The 16555-nt window shown below is 38.6% G+C and overlaps 1 protein-coding gene across 9 annotated transcripts in view; it reads right to left on the bottom strand.

Annotated features, from left to right (window-relative positions):
- Positions 1-16555, bottom strand: part of Fry (FRY microtubule binding protein) — a 376400-nt gene that overhangs the window by 198603 nt on the left and 161242 nt on the right. Inside the window, exon 1 of one of the 9 annotated variants that reach the window (XM_048800795.1) lies at positions 9224-9604. The exons of the other annotated variants lie outside the window; for them this stretch is intronic. Coding sequence (XP_048656752.1) covers positions 9224-9284 — 61 coding nt within the window. The 5' untranslated portion in view covers positions 9285-9604. Of the gene's footprint in view, positions 1-9223; positions 9605-16555 lie in introns of those variants that run through there. 9 annotated transcript variants of the gene reach the window in all.

Raw genomic sequence — 16555 nt, 5'->3', positions numbered from 1 at the left:
TTTCTTTCCTCACCGGTCTCAAAATTAAAAAAGGGCTGAGGATGTAGCTCAGAACTCCCTCCCCCAACTCCCCGGTTCATTCCCAGTACTGCCAAGCACCACACCATCCTATCCTTGGGTTCTATGATTTGCCTGGTTTAGGTAACTTATAAGTGGAATCATACAATATTTATCCTTCTGTAGCTGGTTCATTTCTCTGAGCTTACTGTCTTCAGGGTTCATTCATGTTGCTGCAAATTGTAGAATTTCCTTCTTTTTAAAAGCTGAATAATATTCCATTGTACACATATACACCATTTTTGTTATTCATTCATTTCATTGGTATAGGGGCATCAGGCAAGATTTCTACCTTGTTTTTTTCCCATCAGCTGCTTATGATGAAGACTGAATAAAATAAAATAACTCCCCTCATCCTTGTGATTTGCTCGGGCATAGCTACTTTTGTGACTTCAAAGAAGGATAAAAAAATAAGTGTGGTGGGTGGGGAGTATAGCTCAGTGGAAGGAGTGCTTGGGGGGCATTGTGAGGCTCTGGTTTCCATCTCCTGCACCACTGGAGACTTTTCTAGAAAGACTAGCATATCTTTAAGCCATGAAGGTCCTTCCCACCAAGCTGTCTGACCTCTTTAATTAAAATGACCATGTATCCTATGGTGGTGCCTGCTTGTTATGTTCAGCAACTGGGAGCAGAGGCAGGAAGATTGCAAGTTTGAGGCCAGTCTTACAAATTTAGCGAGACCCTGTTTCAAAATTTAAAAAAAATAATAAAATAAAATAAAAAGGGGCTGAGGATGTAGCTCAGTGGTACAGTGATCCTGGGTTCAGTCCCCAGTACTGTGGTACTACCCAATAAATAAAACAAATGACACATTTTAGCAATTGCAGGGACTTTGGCAAAGACCACTGTACAAACGAGGACCAAACATGGAGGATCCAGAAAAGCACCTGGAATCTGATCGACCACATACCTTAGAAAAGCCCCCACACTGTTCTTCCCTAGGTACTCTGGAGAGAGAACCTGTGTGCCTGCTGTCCTCGCGAGAAGCGGGTGTGCCGGAAGGCCCAGGGCTTGTTGACTTTCATCTCTCTAAAAACCACTGCTACCTTGGGTCTTCCCAAGAATTGAAGGAAATTAAGCAGCTCAGTAAAGACAAAGTTAGCATCAAGTCTCTGCCCTGTTTGCTTTTCTTCTTTCCTCTGCCTCCCAGTATTTTATCTTAGAGGAATGACAGTAACACTTCAGTGATTTCTTTTCTAAGTGTCTGTCATCTGCTAAGATGCAATTACATGGACTTTCCCCCGATTTTCAAAGTGGGTACTGTCATCAGAGCCTGAAAGAATGTCTGCCAAGATCTGTAAGCAAAGGAAGATGAGGTTACACTGACATTTCAAGGTCCTTTCTCATGAAAAGGAGATCGGATAACCTGCTAGAGGCAGGATAATCCTGAATTTCAACTTCCTTTTTTCTCCCCAACAGAACTGACAAACTGCTCTCATTCATGTGTCCCTCCTCTCCTGTGTGTCTCTCATTTTCTTCTTTATATTTCCTTTTTCTACTTATTCATTTTATGTAGCTAAATCTCATTAACTCAGAATTTATGAATACTGTTGGAAAAGGTCTTGAGTTTTTGAATGTTAACCTTTTTTTTTGTATTTATTTTTTAGTTGTGGTTGGACACAATACCTTTGTTTTATTTATTTATTTTTTTTATGCGGTGCTGAGGTCCTGGGTTCGGGCCTCACAGGTACCAGGCAAGCACTCCACCGCTGAGCCACAATCCCAGCCCTTGGAATGTTAACTTTTAAAAGAAAGTTTGCTGACTTCCAATGAGACTTGCTGGTGTTCAGAATCTTTAGCACATTGTATTTGCCTGAAAGGTGGGTTCCTGGTTCAGGATGAGGGCCTGGATGGGTCTGGAGACTCTAACCAACTCCTGGCAATGCCAGAGCTCTCACACTGATCCCAGATATAAACAAATAGAAAAGCACAGGAGAACCTGTAATCCAGTTAATAAAATTGTTTTCAATTTCATTTGTCTACAACACAACTGATATGCTTTGTTCACTAATGAAGTTAATGAAAAAGAGCACTGAACTAGGAGCCAAATGTGCTTCGGGGTCCTTATCGGTGATTCTTTTTTGGGATTCTTTATGCCACACTTACCTGGTTGGTATTCTTTAGGAGGCTGAGGTAGATTATGCTTTTCAGCTCCAATATTCCATGACGGTATAAAAATAGGCACTTTTGAAAATGTATCACCGACTCTAAACTTCCATGACTTGAACATTCACCTTCCCTTGAATTAATATGCATTAGTGAGGTTCTGTCATTTATCCTGTCTACAGAGAAAAGCCTTACAAACATCCCAGCCTTTCCAGTTCTACCTCCACTTCTCTGGTGCCATTTACCGTTTAAGACTGGAAACCCCCTCACTGCAGGCTGTATGTATTCCTGCTATAAATTCAAGACTCATTTTAACATTAAATTGTCTTTAAAAAGATATCAAATATGGAGTGCCAGCATTTCAAAATCCCTGTGGTTAGGCTGTCTCTGTTCTGGCCATTGAATAGACAGACACCGTGGAATAGGTAGCAGCTGACCCAGGTCTTAAAGGACAGGTAGATTCTGCTGGATGGAGATGGGAAAGGGGCAGCCGAGGCAGAGGGAAGAGCAGGTACATGGTGGCATCTGTTAAGTCTGTCCCACCCTTCCTCTAACCACCTTCTCACCAACCTCCCCATCTTAGTGTATATGCTCAGACTATCTTTGCCAAGAAACTGGGGTGTCCTTATGAACAGGACTATGTCTTGTCTTTATCCCAAGCACTCAGCACAGCGCCTGGCACCATTAACTGGATAACTGTGCTTACTTAATACTAATTGAGAAGAATTCAGCCAACCACTATATGGTGTTGGTGTGGATGAAATAATAACCCAGGAGGGATGCAAAAACCCGAAGCCCTTAAGTCCTAAGAAATGTAGGTTTTTAATTCTTCTTAGAAGGAAGGTTTTAAATGGCAAGTCAATGAGAGTGGACTTTATTTGGAAGGAACGAGAACCAGAGGGTTTCTAGGAAGAATGATGATCTGATGTTGCTGTGTAAGATGATTTTAAAAACGGGGCTTTTTGGAGGGACAACACAAATTAAAAGATGGCTGCACCTACCATGAGAGGAATATGTCGGTGGGAGCCTGGAAGGTGCCGGCTGGAACAGAAAAAGACCTTACATCTCACACAAATGGATGTGAGATTCTCTCTCATCCACTTCCCAACAAAGAAAACATGCATGACTTATTCCCTGACATGATGTTAAAATGATTAAGGTATTTAAGACGCTGTTTTAGATTACTAATAAAAGAAGCTTTCTCAAAACTCCCTATACGTTGGCAGGATATTGGTAGAATCTTTGTACTCAAACACTCAAAACTGTTGGCCATGTACCCCTGGGAATGACAGCAAAGCTTTCAGTCCCCTAGGAAAAGAAGGGGATGCCTTTGGCATTAGAGAAGGGAGGGGTCTATATATGGCACCTTGTGTCCACATTCATCAAGTTTTCAAAACATTAGAGCTGACATCCTTGCACAAGAATCAATGGGAACGGTTAAATGCCACCACAAGGAAGCAAGAGACAGAGTTCAGAATTAAGTTCATTCTATTAAAAAATGGCACTGATTTTTACAAAATCAATGGAAAAGATAAAAAGAGGATGCTCAGGAGACCAACAATCAAATGTAGTGTGTGGGCCTTATTTGACTCCTGGTTCCAGCAAACCAGTTGTTAGAAGACATATTTTATGAGAATAAAAAAGTTTGAATGTGTACTGGATGTTAGAGGATATATTAAATTTGTTGGCTGTGATAATAGCATTGTGGGTAGGTAAGAAAATATATTTTCTGGAATGCATACTGATTACAGGGGATTCAATGAAATGATGTTTATATTTGATCCAAAATACTTTAGCAGAGAGAATAAAAAAAGTATGAGCAAACCAAATATGACTAAATCTTGAAAACTGTTGGAGAGACTATATTTTTCTCTTGTGTTTGAAAAGTTTCATAAGAAAATACTATGTCCATGTACAAATATACCAAGATGAAACCTTTATTATAATTATATATACAATTAAAAGGCACTAATTTTAGAAATAATAATAGAAGAGAGATAAGCACATTAAAGCAAGTGTATGGAGGGAGGAGGAGAAGGGGGAAAGAGAAAGGCTCTGGAGAATGAGAGTGATCAAATGATGTCAAAAACATGTATGAATATAGCATCATGAATTGGGATAATTATAATGTGCCAATAAAAATATAAAAATATAAAAAATAATATAAATATAAAATATAAAAATAAAACAAACAAACAAAACATAAGTACTGTCCCTAACTCAGCAACCAAAGATGAGTTTGTCTTTGCTCTGACCAAGTCACACCTCTCTAAGTCAGGTAAGGGGACAGAAGAGTAAACTCAGGGTTTCTTCCACTGTGGCAGACATGCTCACAGGGTCCTGCTCACACTTGGTCAACTCTAGCCATATTTGCTTACACTGATCTTTAATGTTATCAGCATTTGTCAAAAATGTTAGTATTTGGTGGTTTAGGACAAAAGTGTTCAGAGCTGGGTGCTACACTCCAGGCTGAGCACAAGATAACCCGTGAGTGGTTATCTAATTAAAAACCAAACCAAACCAAACCAAAAAACTTTATTAAGATTTGCTACTGTTAGAAGTGAATTATATAATCCACAAATAACATTATATACATTGGGGAATGCAAGCTTGGAACATTTTTACTGATATAAACTTTTACTGAAAAATTGGCCAGATCATAGACCTAAATGAGAAGGCCAAAATCATAATGCGTTCAGAAGAAAACACACGACTAAATCTTTGTGACCTTAAAGTTAGACTGAGATTTCTTGGACAGGATGCAAAAAATAGCAACTATTTTTAAAAAGATAAGACTTGTTTATAAAAAGTTGTCTATCTTATAAAAGCAGTAATGAAGAAAAGCTACTATAGAACTGCAATTTGAAAAAAAAAATAAATTACTATATAGAAAATTGGAAGTGGGGAATGGAAAGAGAGTAGAATAAAATAGATATTATTGCTGTATGTATATATGTAACTGCATGACCAAAGTGATTCTGCAACCTGTACACTCAGAAAAATGAAAAAATATACCCCATCTGATTCAAATGTACGATATGTCAAGATCATTGTACTGTCATGTGTATCTAATTAAAACAAATTTTAAAAAAAAGAAAGAAAGAAAGAAAAGAAGAAAAATTGGACACCAGCTGTAACCTAGATCAAATCACATGGGTTTGAGGGTCAAGAGCATTCATGGAAGATCTGGGTCCTACATCCCACAGCCAAGCTGAATGTTGGACTGAGCTGCAGGATCCAGAGTGATTATATTTACAACACACAGCGAGCACAAGTGCGGGCAGGTATCAGTGACACCGTCATCTTTCATCACATTTGTGTTACTGTACAGTTGGGTCCCTTGGGAAATATTTTTGGTCTCAAAAGGTTATGAATGTGGTCAGCTAATCGATGCATTAGACATTGCGGGCTTAACATGTAGAAGGCACTGTGTGCAAAGTTCTGTGGAGACTATAAAGATATATTTTAAAAGAAGGTTTGAAAGGTTTTTAAAACTTGCTATATTCAGTCACAAGCTGGCACAGTTTGAATAGTCAAAGGATGAACAGTGATCTTGAACTGCCAATGGAAGCCACATGAGATTTAGGAGATCATTCATTTATTCATTTATCCATTCATTTGTTCATTTATTCAGTCATCAGCTATCTGCCGCAGGACCACAGGCATGACTCCTGCCCGCAGTGTGGAGGGGAGACAGGCGCTCCATAAAGAACACACAGAAACAGAACTGCACGGGGGTGGGGGGGTGTGGGGGTGTGGGTCTACACAGCCTGCTGCAAGAGAGACAATCTGTGATTGTGGGACATTAGATCTGGATTCTTTGGGATGGTGACAGTGACACTGAGACCTAGAAATAACTGATGATAGATGCAGTTAGGGAAGGCTTCATGGCAGAAGAGAGGGTGGTGGGAATGATACAAGGGGGAACGGAAACTCCTTGGTGGCTCACCTGCTCATGTCCTTCTAGTTTTATGAGAGGCTGCTCTGGCCAGCCATTCCTTGGTACCTCCCCCTGCTCACAGTCTGACAGGAGGACACATGTGTTGTCTATCCATCTCCACAACTACACTTAGGTGCCACAAGGGCAAGGAGTTTGTTTTATTCTTCTTGTATCCTCACCTTTTGGCACAGAACTGGGCTTAAGGCACAGGACTCAACAAACGTTAGTTGCACGAAGGAGAAAGAAGCATGAAGAAGCAGAGGTCATGGGCTGTCTCCAGCTTGGAAGTCCCACATTCAACCCAAGGTTCTCATCAGGAATACCAGGAGAGCTACTTCTCAACCAAGCAGTGCCCTCCGCCACACATAGCACCAATATTCCCTTGATATAACATAGAACATTATATCAAGGATATCAGCATGTCACTCTGAGAATGGAACTAATGCTGTATTGGAAATGCTCAGCTTATGGAATCTTTAAAGAAGAATTTGTCAAAGTGCAGGTTGTAGCCTGTTACTGAACCACGGGACCAATTTAGTAGGTGATGCTCAGTCTGATTTTTATGAAACAGAATAGAGAAGATGAGAAAAGAAAATAGCAGAGTACCAGCATCCTGCATGGTGAGAGAAGCCCTGCTTCACAACACTTTTGTTTTCAGTCTCTGCGTCTACAAATGTGTGTGCATGTTCTGGGTCTCAGAGCAAAATGTGTCATGGTCTAAAGTCATTCACAGGCTTCTGTGGGGCCTGCCAGAAATGACAAACCAGCTTCCTGAGCTATTTAATTAGACCCATATTTAAGTTAAGCATTGAAGGCAAGTGAAACAACTCGGAGGAGGTGCTTCTGGAGTGGACTTTGTAGGTACATCACACAGGGACCCAACAACATAAAGGGACACAGATGACTGACTGTATAGACCAGGTGTGCGAGGACCTGCCACAAAGGCAGTTCCTGCAGCTGCTGAAATAAATACACATGCTCACACATTCTATCTATCTATCTATCTATCTATCTATCTATCTATCTATCTATCTATCTATCTATTTTCCAGTCCTGGAAAATGAACTCATGGGGTCTCTACCTCTGAGCTACATCTCTGGCCCTGCCTTTAAGTTATTTATTTTTAAATTTTGAGACAGGATCAGACTAAGTTGCCCAGCCTGGCTTTGAATTTGGGATCCTCCTGCCTCAGCTTCCCATGAAGCTGGGATTACTGGTGTACACCACTACTCTAGGCTAGAAGCTACACCATGTTTGACAAATAAATATTGAAGACCGAAATTATAGCTATTCCCCTTCATGATCCCTTGGGGGATTACATTATGTGAGGTGTGATTTGCAGGAGAGTCTAATCTTATATACGCCTTTGTTAATATAATATGCCTTATACTATATAATTATATAGCGATACACAAGTACAACATGCATTACAATATGCATTCTAGTATAAAACAAAAATATACATATAATTATACAATATACATATGCATATGTGTAAAACAGATGCCAAATATATGCACTATATAACACCAGAAACATTTCCAACATTGTAGCATGCAAAGGACTTCTAGTGCTTTGCATACAATATAAGCTCAATAAACATATGTGCAATGAACTAACTGAGTGAATTCTTTCATGGTCTGGTTTGTATTTTATTTAATAAATTTCAAGTTAATATGGGCTTCATTATGTAGAGGCCTGTTGCTTTAATAAAATGATTTAGATTTTATGAAATTCTTAAATAGTTTTGGAGATATATAATGACTATATAAAATTTTCTGACTCCATGTCTACCAGAAGTTTGTAATCTAAGGTGTTGATCTACCAAGTTACTGAAACAGATTAGTTGTTACCGATCTCTTCTAAAAGTAGTTTAAATATTATGAGCAAGAAAGTCACTGAGTCCAAAAGGAGTCAAGTCAGTTGGACCGTGGGAGAGGTCTGCTTAGCCAAAAACACTGCAAGGGTCAATGACATCTTTGAGAGATACTACACGATAGAAATAACAAGTACTTCACACAAATCTACTATGATGCAGCATATTTTTCTAAATATCTGAAACCATAAGTTTTATCATTTAACTTATACGTTTGTTAGACATTTTAAAAAACTGAGAAAAGAAAATCATTCTTTAAAGCGTGCTCTACCAAAAGAGACAAGATAGTGACTAATAGGGGTTTGATTCCTAGAACCAGATGCTATCACATGTTAGTATCTGATATTTTCATTAAAGATAGTGAAGGGGAGTAATGAACAAGAAATTCAGTCTCCCACATCTTTAATAAACAAAATGTCTCTCCTCTATTAGAACGATATGTTGTGCCTTTAATGCTCACAAATCAACTTTTTTCTACTCTCATTAAATAGAAAGTTAGACAGTCAATATCTAAGATGCATGTAATGAACTCCATCATGGGTGTTTCCTTCTGTTCATTTTCTGGAACTGATGTACAATATTGCTGAAAATGGTAGACTCGAACTGATGTAACCGCTAGAACTCTGACGAAGGAAGAAAGACCAGGGGCATGCAGTTTAGACCCATTTAGTGTTGGCTAACACATACAGTCCTGTTCTTTAATCCATCAACAAAAAAGAAAACATTTTGTTTTCAAATGTTGAAGGAGCCCAAGCCAAAAGCAAAGGAAAAACTGCTTTAGGCCAATTGCCATGTTTACAACCAAACAAATGAGGATACTTACATCAATATTTAGAAGAAATCAAACATAAACCCTACCTCTGCTGGAGTATTAAATTTGATAATATAAACTATTATCCAAATACACACTAGCTGTTTTACACATCAGCAACTTACCAGCTTAATCATACCAAATCTTTTAGTGAAAGTTGAGTGCACAGAAAAATTCCATTACATCACAGCAGTTAGTAGACCCAGATACAGAAAGGACTAAATCTTACCCCAGATACATTATAATCCCAAATGTAAGACCTAAAAGGCATTACCCCAGGCTCCAAGCAATGGCAATCTAAGTCAATCTCCACATGCAGCTGCACCTTCTCCCCTTGCCCCCATCCATTGAAATCTTTGGGCCAATCCTCCCCCATTCAGTGCTTAATATTACCAATTTCCCACTCCACACCACAACAGCCTTTCATACCTACCAAGCCCTTTGATCAAGCTGATCACACAGGATCGTCTCCAACAAGCTGTTGTAATCTCCATGAGCCTGAAAAGTCACCCAAACTAGCAGTCTGGAACAGCTACACAGACTAGGTTCCAAAGCAAAAAAACATAATGACAGCCTCCATGATTCCGTTGTTCACTGCCACCATAGACGTCTTGGCCACAAAGTAGGGCTCTTATATTTTTGGTGCAAGGTGTATTTTTAGTCAGGTTGCAAAAAACCTACAGTAGAAGACAAACTAAAACAGGTCTTCTGCCCAGGGCAGACTGTTCATACCAACGCGACAATTTTTAGCTGCACAGTAAGACAGTGACCTACAAGTTGCAGAGTGCCCGTATGTCTATATTTATCCACAAGAACATACTATGCTGACAGATTAGTAAAGCTGCTCAAAGCACTCCAGGAACATGAGCCCGACCCACAGTTCGTCACAAACAGTCCGTGCATACCGAACACACGTGCTAGACCACAGAGCTACTGCTGTGTTCCTGCCCCAGAGAAATGCAAGGGCAAGGGCAGCGATAACACTCGGTGGGTGATAAACTGCTGCGTTGGGAGCTAGGGGTTCTTGGCCACAAACACCAACAGCTTTGGACAGCTTATATTCTTACAGACAAAACCAACAGCAGAGAATTCCTGTTTGAAGCCAAGAGTCAGTGAGAAATGATACACCCTGAAGGAAAATGACACATGGAACATCTGTTGACATAACTCATACAGAAAAGTGATTGGATTCAAATCTAGACTCATATTATTTTAAAAGACACAGCCCCAGTTGACAATAAAAACCAAGAATAAGACTCCAAGAAGAAGCCAAGTGTAGCCTCTGTTAGATGAGCCATCTTCCAATGAAAACTCATGAGGAGATTGAGAAAGAAAATGCAAAGTTACTTAAAAACAAAATAAAAGTGTAACTAATTGATCTTTCAGTGGTGTTATCACTGACAGAAGAATTCTGTAAGGGTCAATGAAAATCTAGCTCTTCACAACTGTGAAGAGCAGGAAACCCAGGTAATTTTCTATTCTTGATTTAATTGGGAAAATTGAAGGTTTTTCTTTAGTAGTGGAGGTTGGAATTACAAAGCAGTGTGGAAGGAGAATTGGCTGATGAACCGAAACATTTCATAGGGAGGAAAAAAATGTTCAAATTACCAAAATGGACACTTAGAGTGATTCTGGCAGGCTAAGGGCCAGCGCAGATGCCCCATGGCACCCCTGTATCTCACATATTCCAAGTTTAGAATATCTTTCTGAAGAGGGGGCTGCAGTAGTGATGTGGCATCTGTTTATACTTAAAGGATTTTGGGGGGGTATTTGGGGGTACCAGGGATTGAACTCAGGGGCACTCGACCACTGAGCCACATCCCCAGCCCCTATTTATTTTATTCAGAGACAGGGTCTCACTGAGCAGCTTAGCGCTTCACGTTTACTGAAGCTGGCTTTAAACTCACGATCCTCCTGCCTCAGCCTCTAGAGCTGCTGGGATGACTGGCATGTAAAAAAAGAATTCTAAGACAATATGTTGCCTATGGAGGTGTCTCTGTGTTTGGAGCAGCTTTTAGTCTGCTTTGTTATATCTAAATTGGAGTTGAAAAGCAACTAAAAATGTGTACTTTGTCAGTCTCAGGTTTTCTAGTGCTATTATTGATCAACAAATGTCAGACATAGGGAAAAAGTCTTTATCATTTTATTTTTCTTCTTTCTTTTTATAAATTACCGAACAACATTTAAAGGAAATGCAAGAAATATGAAAGAAGAATGAACTTACCTATACGGGACACTGAACTTGATTCAGACTAGGTGGGACTCTTTCCACACAGTATTTCATTAAACCCATGTCACAGTAACCTTGAAAAGTAGGTAAGAGCATCTCCATGGAGGAGCGATGAAAAAAGAATAAAAAGACTGCCCCGAGTCATTCAAATCAGACTCCAGTGTCGCTATATGTGGTAAGATTTATTCCAGTACTTTCCTTAATACGAATTGAAATGTCTAAACAGTGGTAACTTAGAGCTTTTTCTTTGTATGCATTTAAGAGTCACCCTCAAACAATTTTTTTAATGCAGAAATTTCATACATCTAAAACTTAGCTGACTTCCAGACAGTGATTTCTTTGATGTCCTCTACCTTATCTAGCCCGTTGCTAACTTAGGCCCTATTTTCTCCTGCATTTAGCATAATTCTAACAACCTTGTCCCCACAAACCTCAATGCTTATTAGATTACAAGCAACAGATTATGGACAGTTGAGGGATCCTAAAGTCCGGTACACTGACAAGATGAAGACGAGACAGTTGTCAGCTGATGCCTGCGCTGGCAGTAAAATCAGATAACAACAGGAGCAGACTTAATACTCACAAAGGGCAGCAGCCTAAGAGTATTTTAGGATAAAAACAGAAAATTCTTCATATTTCAAGAACCTTGAAGGTAGCCATGTATTACAGAATCTTGAATCATTAATATATATTTCTTGATGATCTAGCTGAATTCATTCAGACGTGACTGAATTATGATGCTATTTAATACTACAGACACATATAAAGAATAGTAAAACATGGTTTAGTAAGAGCACTATTCCTAATAATTACAATGGAATGTTTTGATATTTCAAGGGACAAGCTTCACAATGCGAGAAATCTACTCATAAGTCACTTATCACTATGATACTATACAAATATCATGTACTATAAATATACTAATGTAATTTGCATTTAATTTTAAAAATACACTGGATTGTTGGCAAATTTAATTGATAGTTCCATTAGTCACCCTCAAATGTTAACTGAATGAATGACTTTAAAGTTGATTTTTTGAACAGTTAATCTGATATTCATAAAAATTTTCTTTCTGCTTTGTGTAACCTGTAGTTTGACTGCAAATTTATTAAATGCAAATGAAAGTCAAAGCCAGTGCCTCCACCACCACAGGTTTAGAAGGTGCAAGGAAGCTCCTGTGTGTGTTTATTCATGTAACTGCCTTTAGGAAGGGCTGTCTTTGGACCACTGGCCAACAGATAGCTGCTTAGAAAGAAGTTAGATCATGCTCAGCTGCCCTTTTCTCACGCATCTACTCTCAGTAAATGGAACCTACTGGATTCCACCCATCTCCTCAGTGTAGAGTCTATCCACCCTGTTACATTATGGGAAGCAAGAAATATCACTTAGATACCAAGTCAAGAAAATTTTTCCAGCTTGAAGGAAAAGTTAACATTTAAAATGATCATACTGTAACACTCCATATGCAATTCAAAACCCAAAAGTGAGAAGAAACGTAAGCTGATGATAATTTTCATTATTTTTTTCATCATGGGTCTTATAAACCATAAACTTATAAACTCTGAGTTGTGGTTTCAGAACCAGTTTCTGTATTGTTGATGACATACTTCAATAATAAAATTGTTACATTTTATTTGTATAATCAGTTAGTCTTCCTAGCCCTGCAGTACATACAAGTGTTAAAATGTCATCACAGAAATAAGGCAATTAACAACAGATGTCAGTGCCAAAAGGACTTTATCTTTTCACTATTTTTCCATGACATAGCACGGCACAGAATATATTCATTCATTTAAACTAATAAATCTTTCAGGGCCAAGGGGCCTCTGGGGCTGCCTTCAGGAACCAAATGGAGCACAATATGGACAAACATCACCTACAACCTTGCCTCTGCCTCTTGGAAATCATGACAAGGGCAGAGAGCCCTTAAAAGACAATGTGGCATTGTGCTGGTAACTACTGGTTTTCAAATAGCCTTGTAGCCACATGCGGCATTTGCCAAGCAAGTCATTACCTAAAGACCCACGCAGCAAACAAACGCACCCTCAAAGTGTTTACCAGGAGCACCTCCAGGAAAATACTGGTTTGCTTTGGCACCAGGAGCATGCCTCTGGAAGAGAGCCACTGGTAAAGCAGTGTTCTACCAACCAGGTGTGCCATGCTTACTAGGTACAGACTGCCTGAACCTGCACAGAGGCCCACTTTCAACCTCCAAGAATCAACTTACGTAAGTGACCAGGTACTCTTAACCCAGGCCTGGAGGGGAAACTCAGAAGTAGATGGATGTTAGCAAAGTGTTAGAAATGCTTGAAGTGCTTTTTCTCCAGAAGGTTTTCTCTGATGATTTCCACTTAATGGCTTATAGACATCCCCCCAGTTCTCCATGTATCCTTCCTAACTCAATCTTTCCTAACTAAGAATCCAATAAACTCTGCAGGCAGAGGAACACACAGGGGCATTTAAAACTGCTACAATCTTGAAGAGAGTAATCTAGCTAGTAACCTTACCTCTAATAAAAACATAAGGAAGAATCAGGAAGTAAACTAAAAATACCTAGGGTTTGTTTATGCTGTGCTTAACTTGTTTCTTACCTTTAAACAACCTTGTAGGTTTCGTTTCTCTGCTCCAGTGTCATAAAATCCATACACTTTACACACCTAGACTAATGCAAGTTCTCCCTCTGAGTCTCCAACATGCAACTCAAGCGAGCTTTCTTGGTTTGGTTTTAAAACCCTCAGCAAATTGGATACAGAAAATCAAAAGGCGATGTGTAAAAATGATCACTTAATAAATGCAACAATTCTAAAGAGCATTTACATAATGAATGACAACAACANACTCTTTAGAATTGTTGCATTTATTAAGTGATCATTTTTACACATCGCCTTTTGATTTTCTGTATCCAATTTGCTGAGGGTTTTAAAACCAAACCAAGAAAGCTCGCTTGAGTTGCATGTCGGAGACTCAGAGGGAGAACTTGCATCAAAAATACAAACCATAATAAATGCTGGAGAGGATGTGGAGGAAAAGGAACGCTTTCGCACTGTTCATGGGATTGTAAACTAGTACAACCACTATGGAAATCAGTACGGAGGTTCCTCAAAAGAGTAAAAATGGAACCACTTATGACTCAGATATACCACTTCTCAGTATTTATCCTGAAGACATAAAGTCGTCACAGTATGGTGATACATACATATTCATATTTATAGAAGCACAATTCACAATAGCCAAACTATGGAACCAGCCCAGGTATCTATCAACAAATGAATTAACCTTTTCTTTAAAGTATGATTTTTGTGAAGGAGTACAGAAAATTGATTCACATCCCTTTTATCCAGTCCTTAAGAAGGTATATAAAATCCACCAGTATTTAAGAACTGGATACAACAAATCTTAGGGAACCACTCATCAAAGTACAGGAGATCCCCTCCAGGGGGTGCTTTCCAAGGCTCCTGGTGGATATCTGAAATCTCAGATAGTACTAAACCCTATGTATACCATGTTTATTCCTATATATACATACCTATAATAAAGTTTAATAATGGGAGTTCATAACCCACTTGAATCTAATGTATGAAATATGATATGTCAAGAGCTTTGTAATGTTTTGAAAAACCAATGAAAAAAATAAAGTTTAATATACAAATCAGGCACATCTTAAAGTTAACATAGTAATTAATGATAAGCTAGAAAAATTATAACAATATCCTGCAATAAAAGTAACAGGGATGTGGGTTTTCTATCTCGACTGCCACGGGGTGGGTAGCGTATAAAGTGTGAATACGCTGAGCAGGAGTCGATTCATGTTCTGGACAGGATAGAGCAGGACTGTAAGAGATTTCATCACACTACTTGGAATGGCGATTTAAAACTTATAAATTGGTTTTGGAAATTTCCATTAATATTTTCAGACAGTGATTGACTCTGGGTAACTGAAACTTTAGATAGTGAAACCACAGATAAGAGGGGTCCACTGTGTCTCATACACCTCAGTACCAAATGCTTATAAATTATCTTTACTAGTTTTATTTAGAAGAAAATCAAAAAGAGAAATTTATACATAGAAATGTGCACAGTAACAGCACCACTATTTTGAGGCCTATAATATTTGTTTTTCTATAAAGTTAAATTTGGCCTTTATAAATGCAACAAAGAAACAGGGAGAAAGCATAGAGCCAGTTTTCTATTACTGAAGAAAATATCTTTCCCCACCACCCTCATCTCATGATCCTGCTCTACCCAAGAAGGATTCTTTGAGATAGCTCAATCCACATCATGTTTTCTCCAAACCCCATCTTGTATTTTGGGTTGTTGATATTTTTGAGAATTAAAAATATCAGACCAAGAAAGGGTCTGCTTTGGGGTAAGAATCTAAGTGTCCAAAGCAGTGTATCAGAGACCCATCTCTACTTAAATGAAGCAAAGTGCAGACCCTATGATGGCATGGACCCATAAGACCATGTACAACGGCTGTCTTTGTCACTATCTAGCCATGAGGCCTTGGAAAAGTGAAGCAGCCTGAGACCCAGACTGTTCTGCAAAGATGATGAATTCAGATACACACATGAAAAAAAAAAATGAAATTGAATTGCATCATTTTAGAAGTGCATACACATTTTTTTAGCTCATCTAGAGAGTTTTATTCAAAGGAGGCCTAATAAATCTAGCAGGCAGAATGAAAACTTCAGTGTCAGATTTACTACTAAGCATAGTTAGTAGAAGGCAATTAGTCCCCCCAAAAGAGAAGTTAAAATATTTAATAGTTTTTATGCTGATTACATGTTGAAATATTAATTTTAGATATGCTGGATTGGTAAATAAATTATTCAAATTAATTCAAGATGTTTTAAAGTACTGTTTAACACTCTAGCTTTTAGGCATAGGCAATGATTTTCTCAATAGGACCCCTAAAGCTCAGGAAATAATGCCAAGAGTTGAAAAATGGGACAGCATCAAATTCAAAAGCTTCTATATAGCAAAAGAAACAATTAGGAATGTGAACACAGAACACACAGAATGGGAGAAAATCTTTGCTAGCTACTCGTCTGACAGAGAATCAAAAAGTCAAACAACCCAATTAATAAATGGGCATGTGAACTAAATAGACACTTCTCAAAAGAAGAAATACAAATGGTCAACACATACATGGAAAAAATGTTCAACATAATTAGGAATTAAGAAAATGCAAATCAAAACTACACTGAGATTCCATTTCACACCAGTCAGAATGGCAGCCATGAATAGAACAAATAATAATAACTGCTGGAGAGGATGTGAAGAAAAAGAAACGCTTTTACACTGTGGGTGGGATTAGAAATTAGTACAACCACTATGGAAAACAGTATGGAGGCTCCTCAAGACACTAGATGTGGAACCACCACATGATCAGTATTTATCCTGAAGAATTAAAGTCGTCTTACTATAGTGATACATGCATATGTTTATAGCATATAGACAAACTATGGAACCAGCCTAGGTGTCCATCAGTGGATGAATGGGTAAAGAAAATGTGTTATATATACACAGTGGAGG

The sequence above is a fragment of the Marmota marmota genome, unplaced genomic scaffold (genome assembly GCF_001458135.2).
Source record: "Marmota marmota marmota unplaced genomic scaffold, marMar, whole genome shotgun sequence".
Lineage (NCBI taxonomy): Eukaryota > Metazoa > Chordata > Mammalia > Rodentia > Sciuridae > Marmota > Marmota marmota.
Note: the sequence above shows the minus strand (reverse complement) of the source record. Positions and strands in the feature narration are given on the sequence as shown.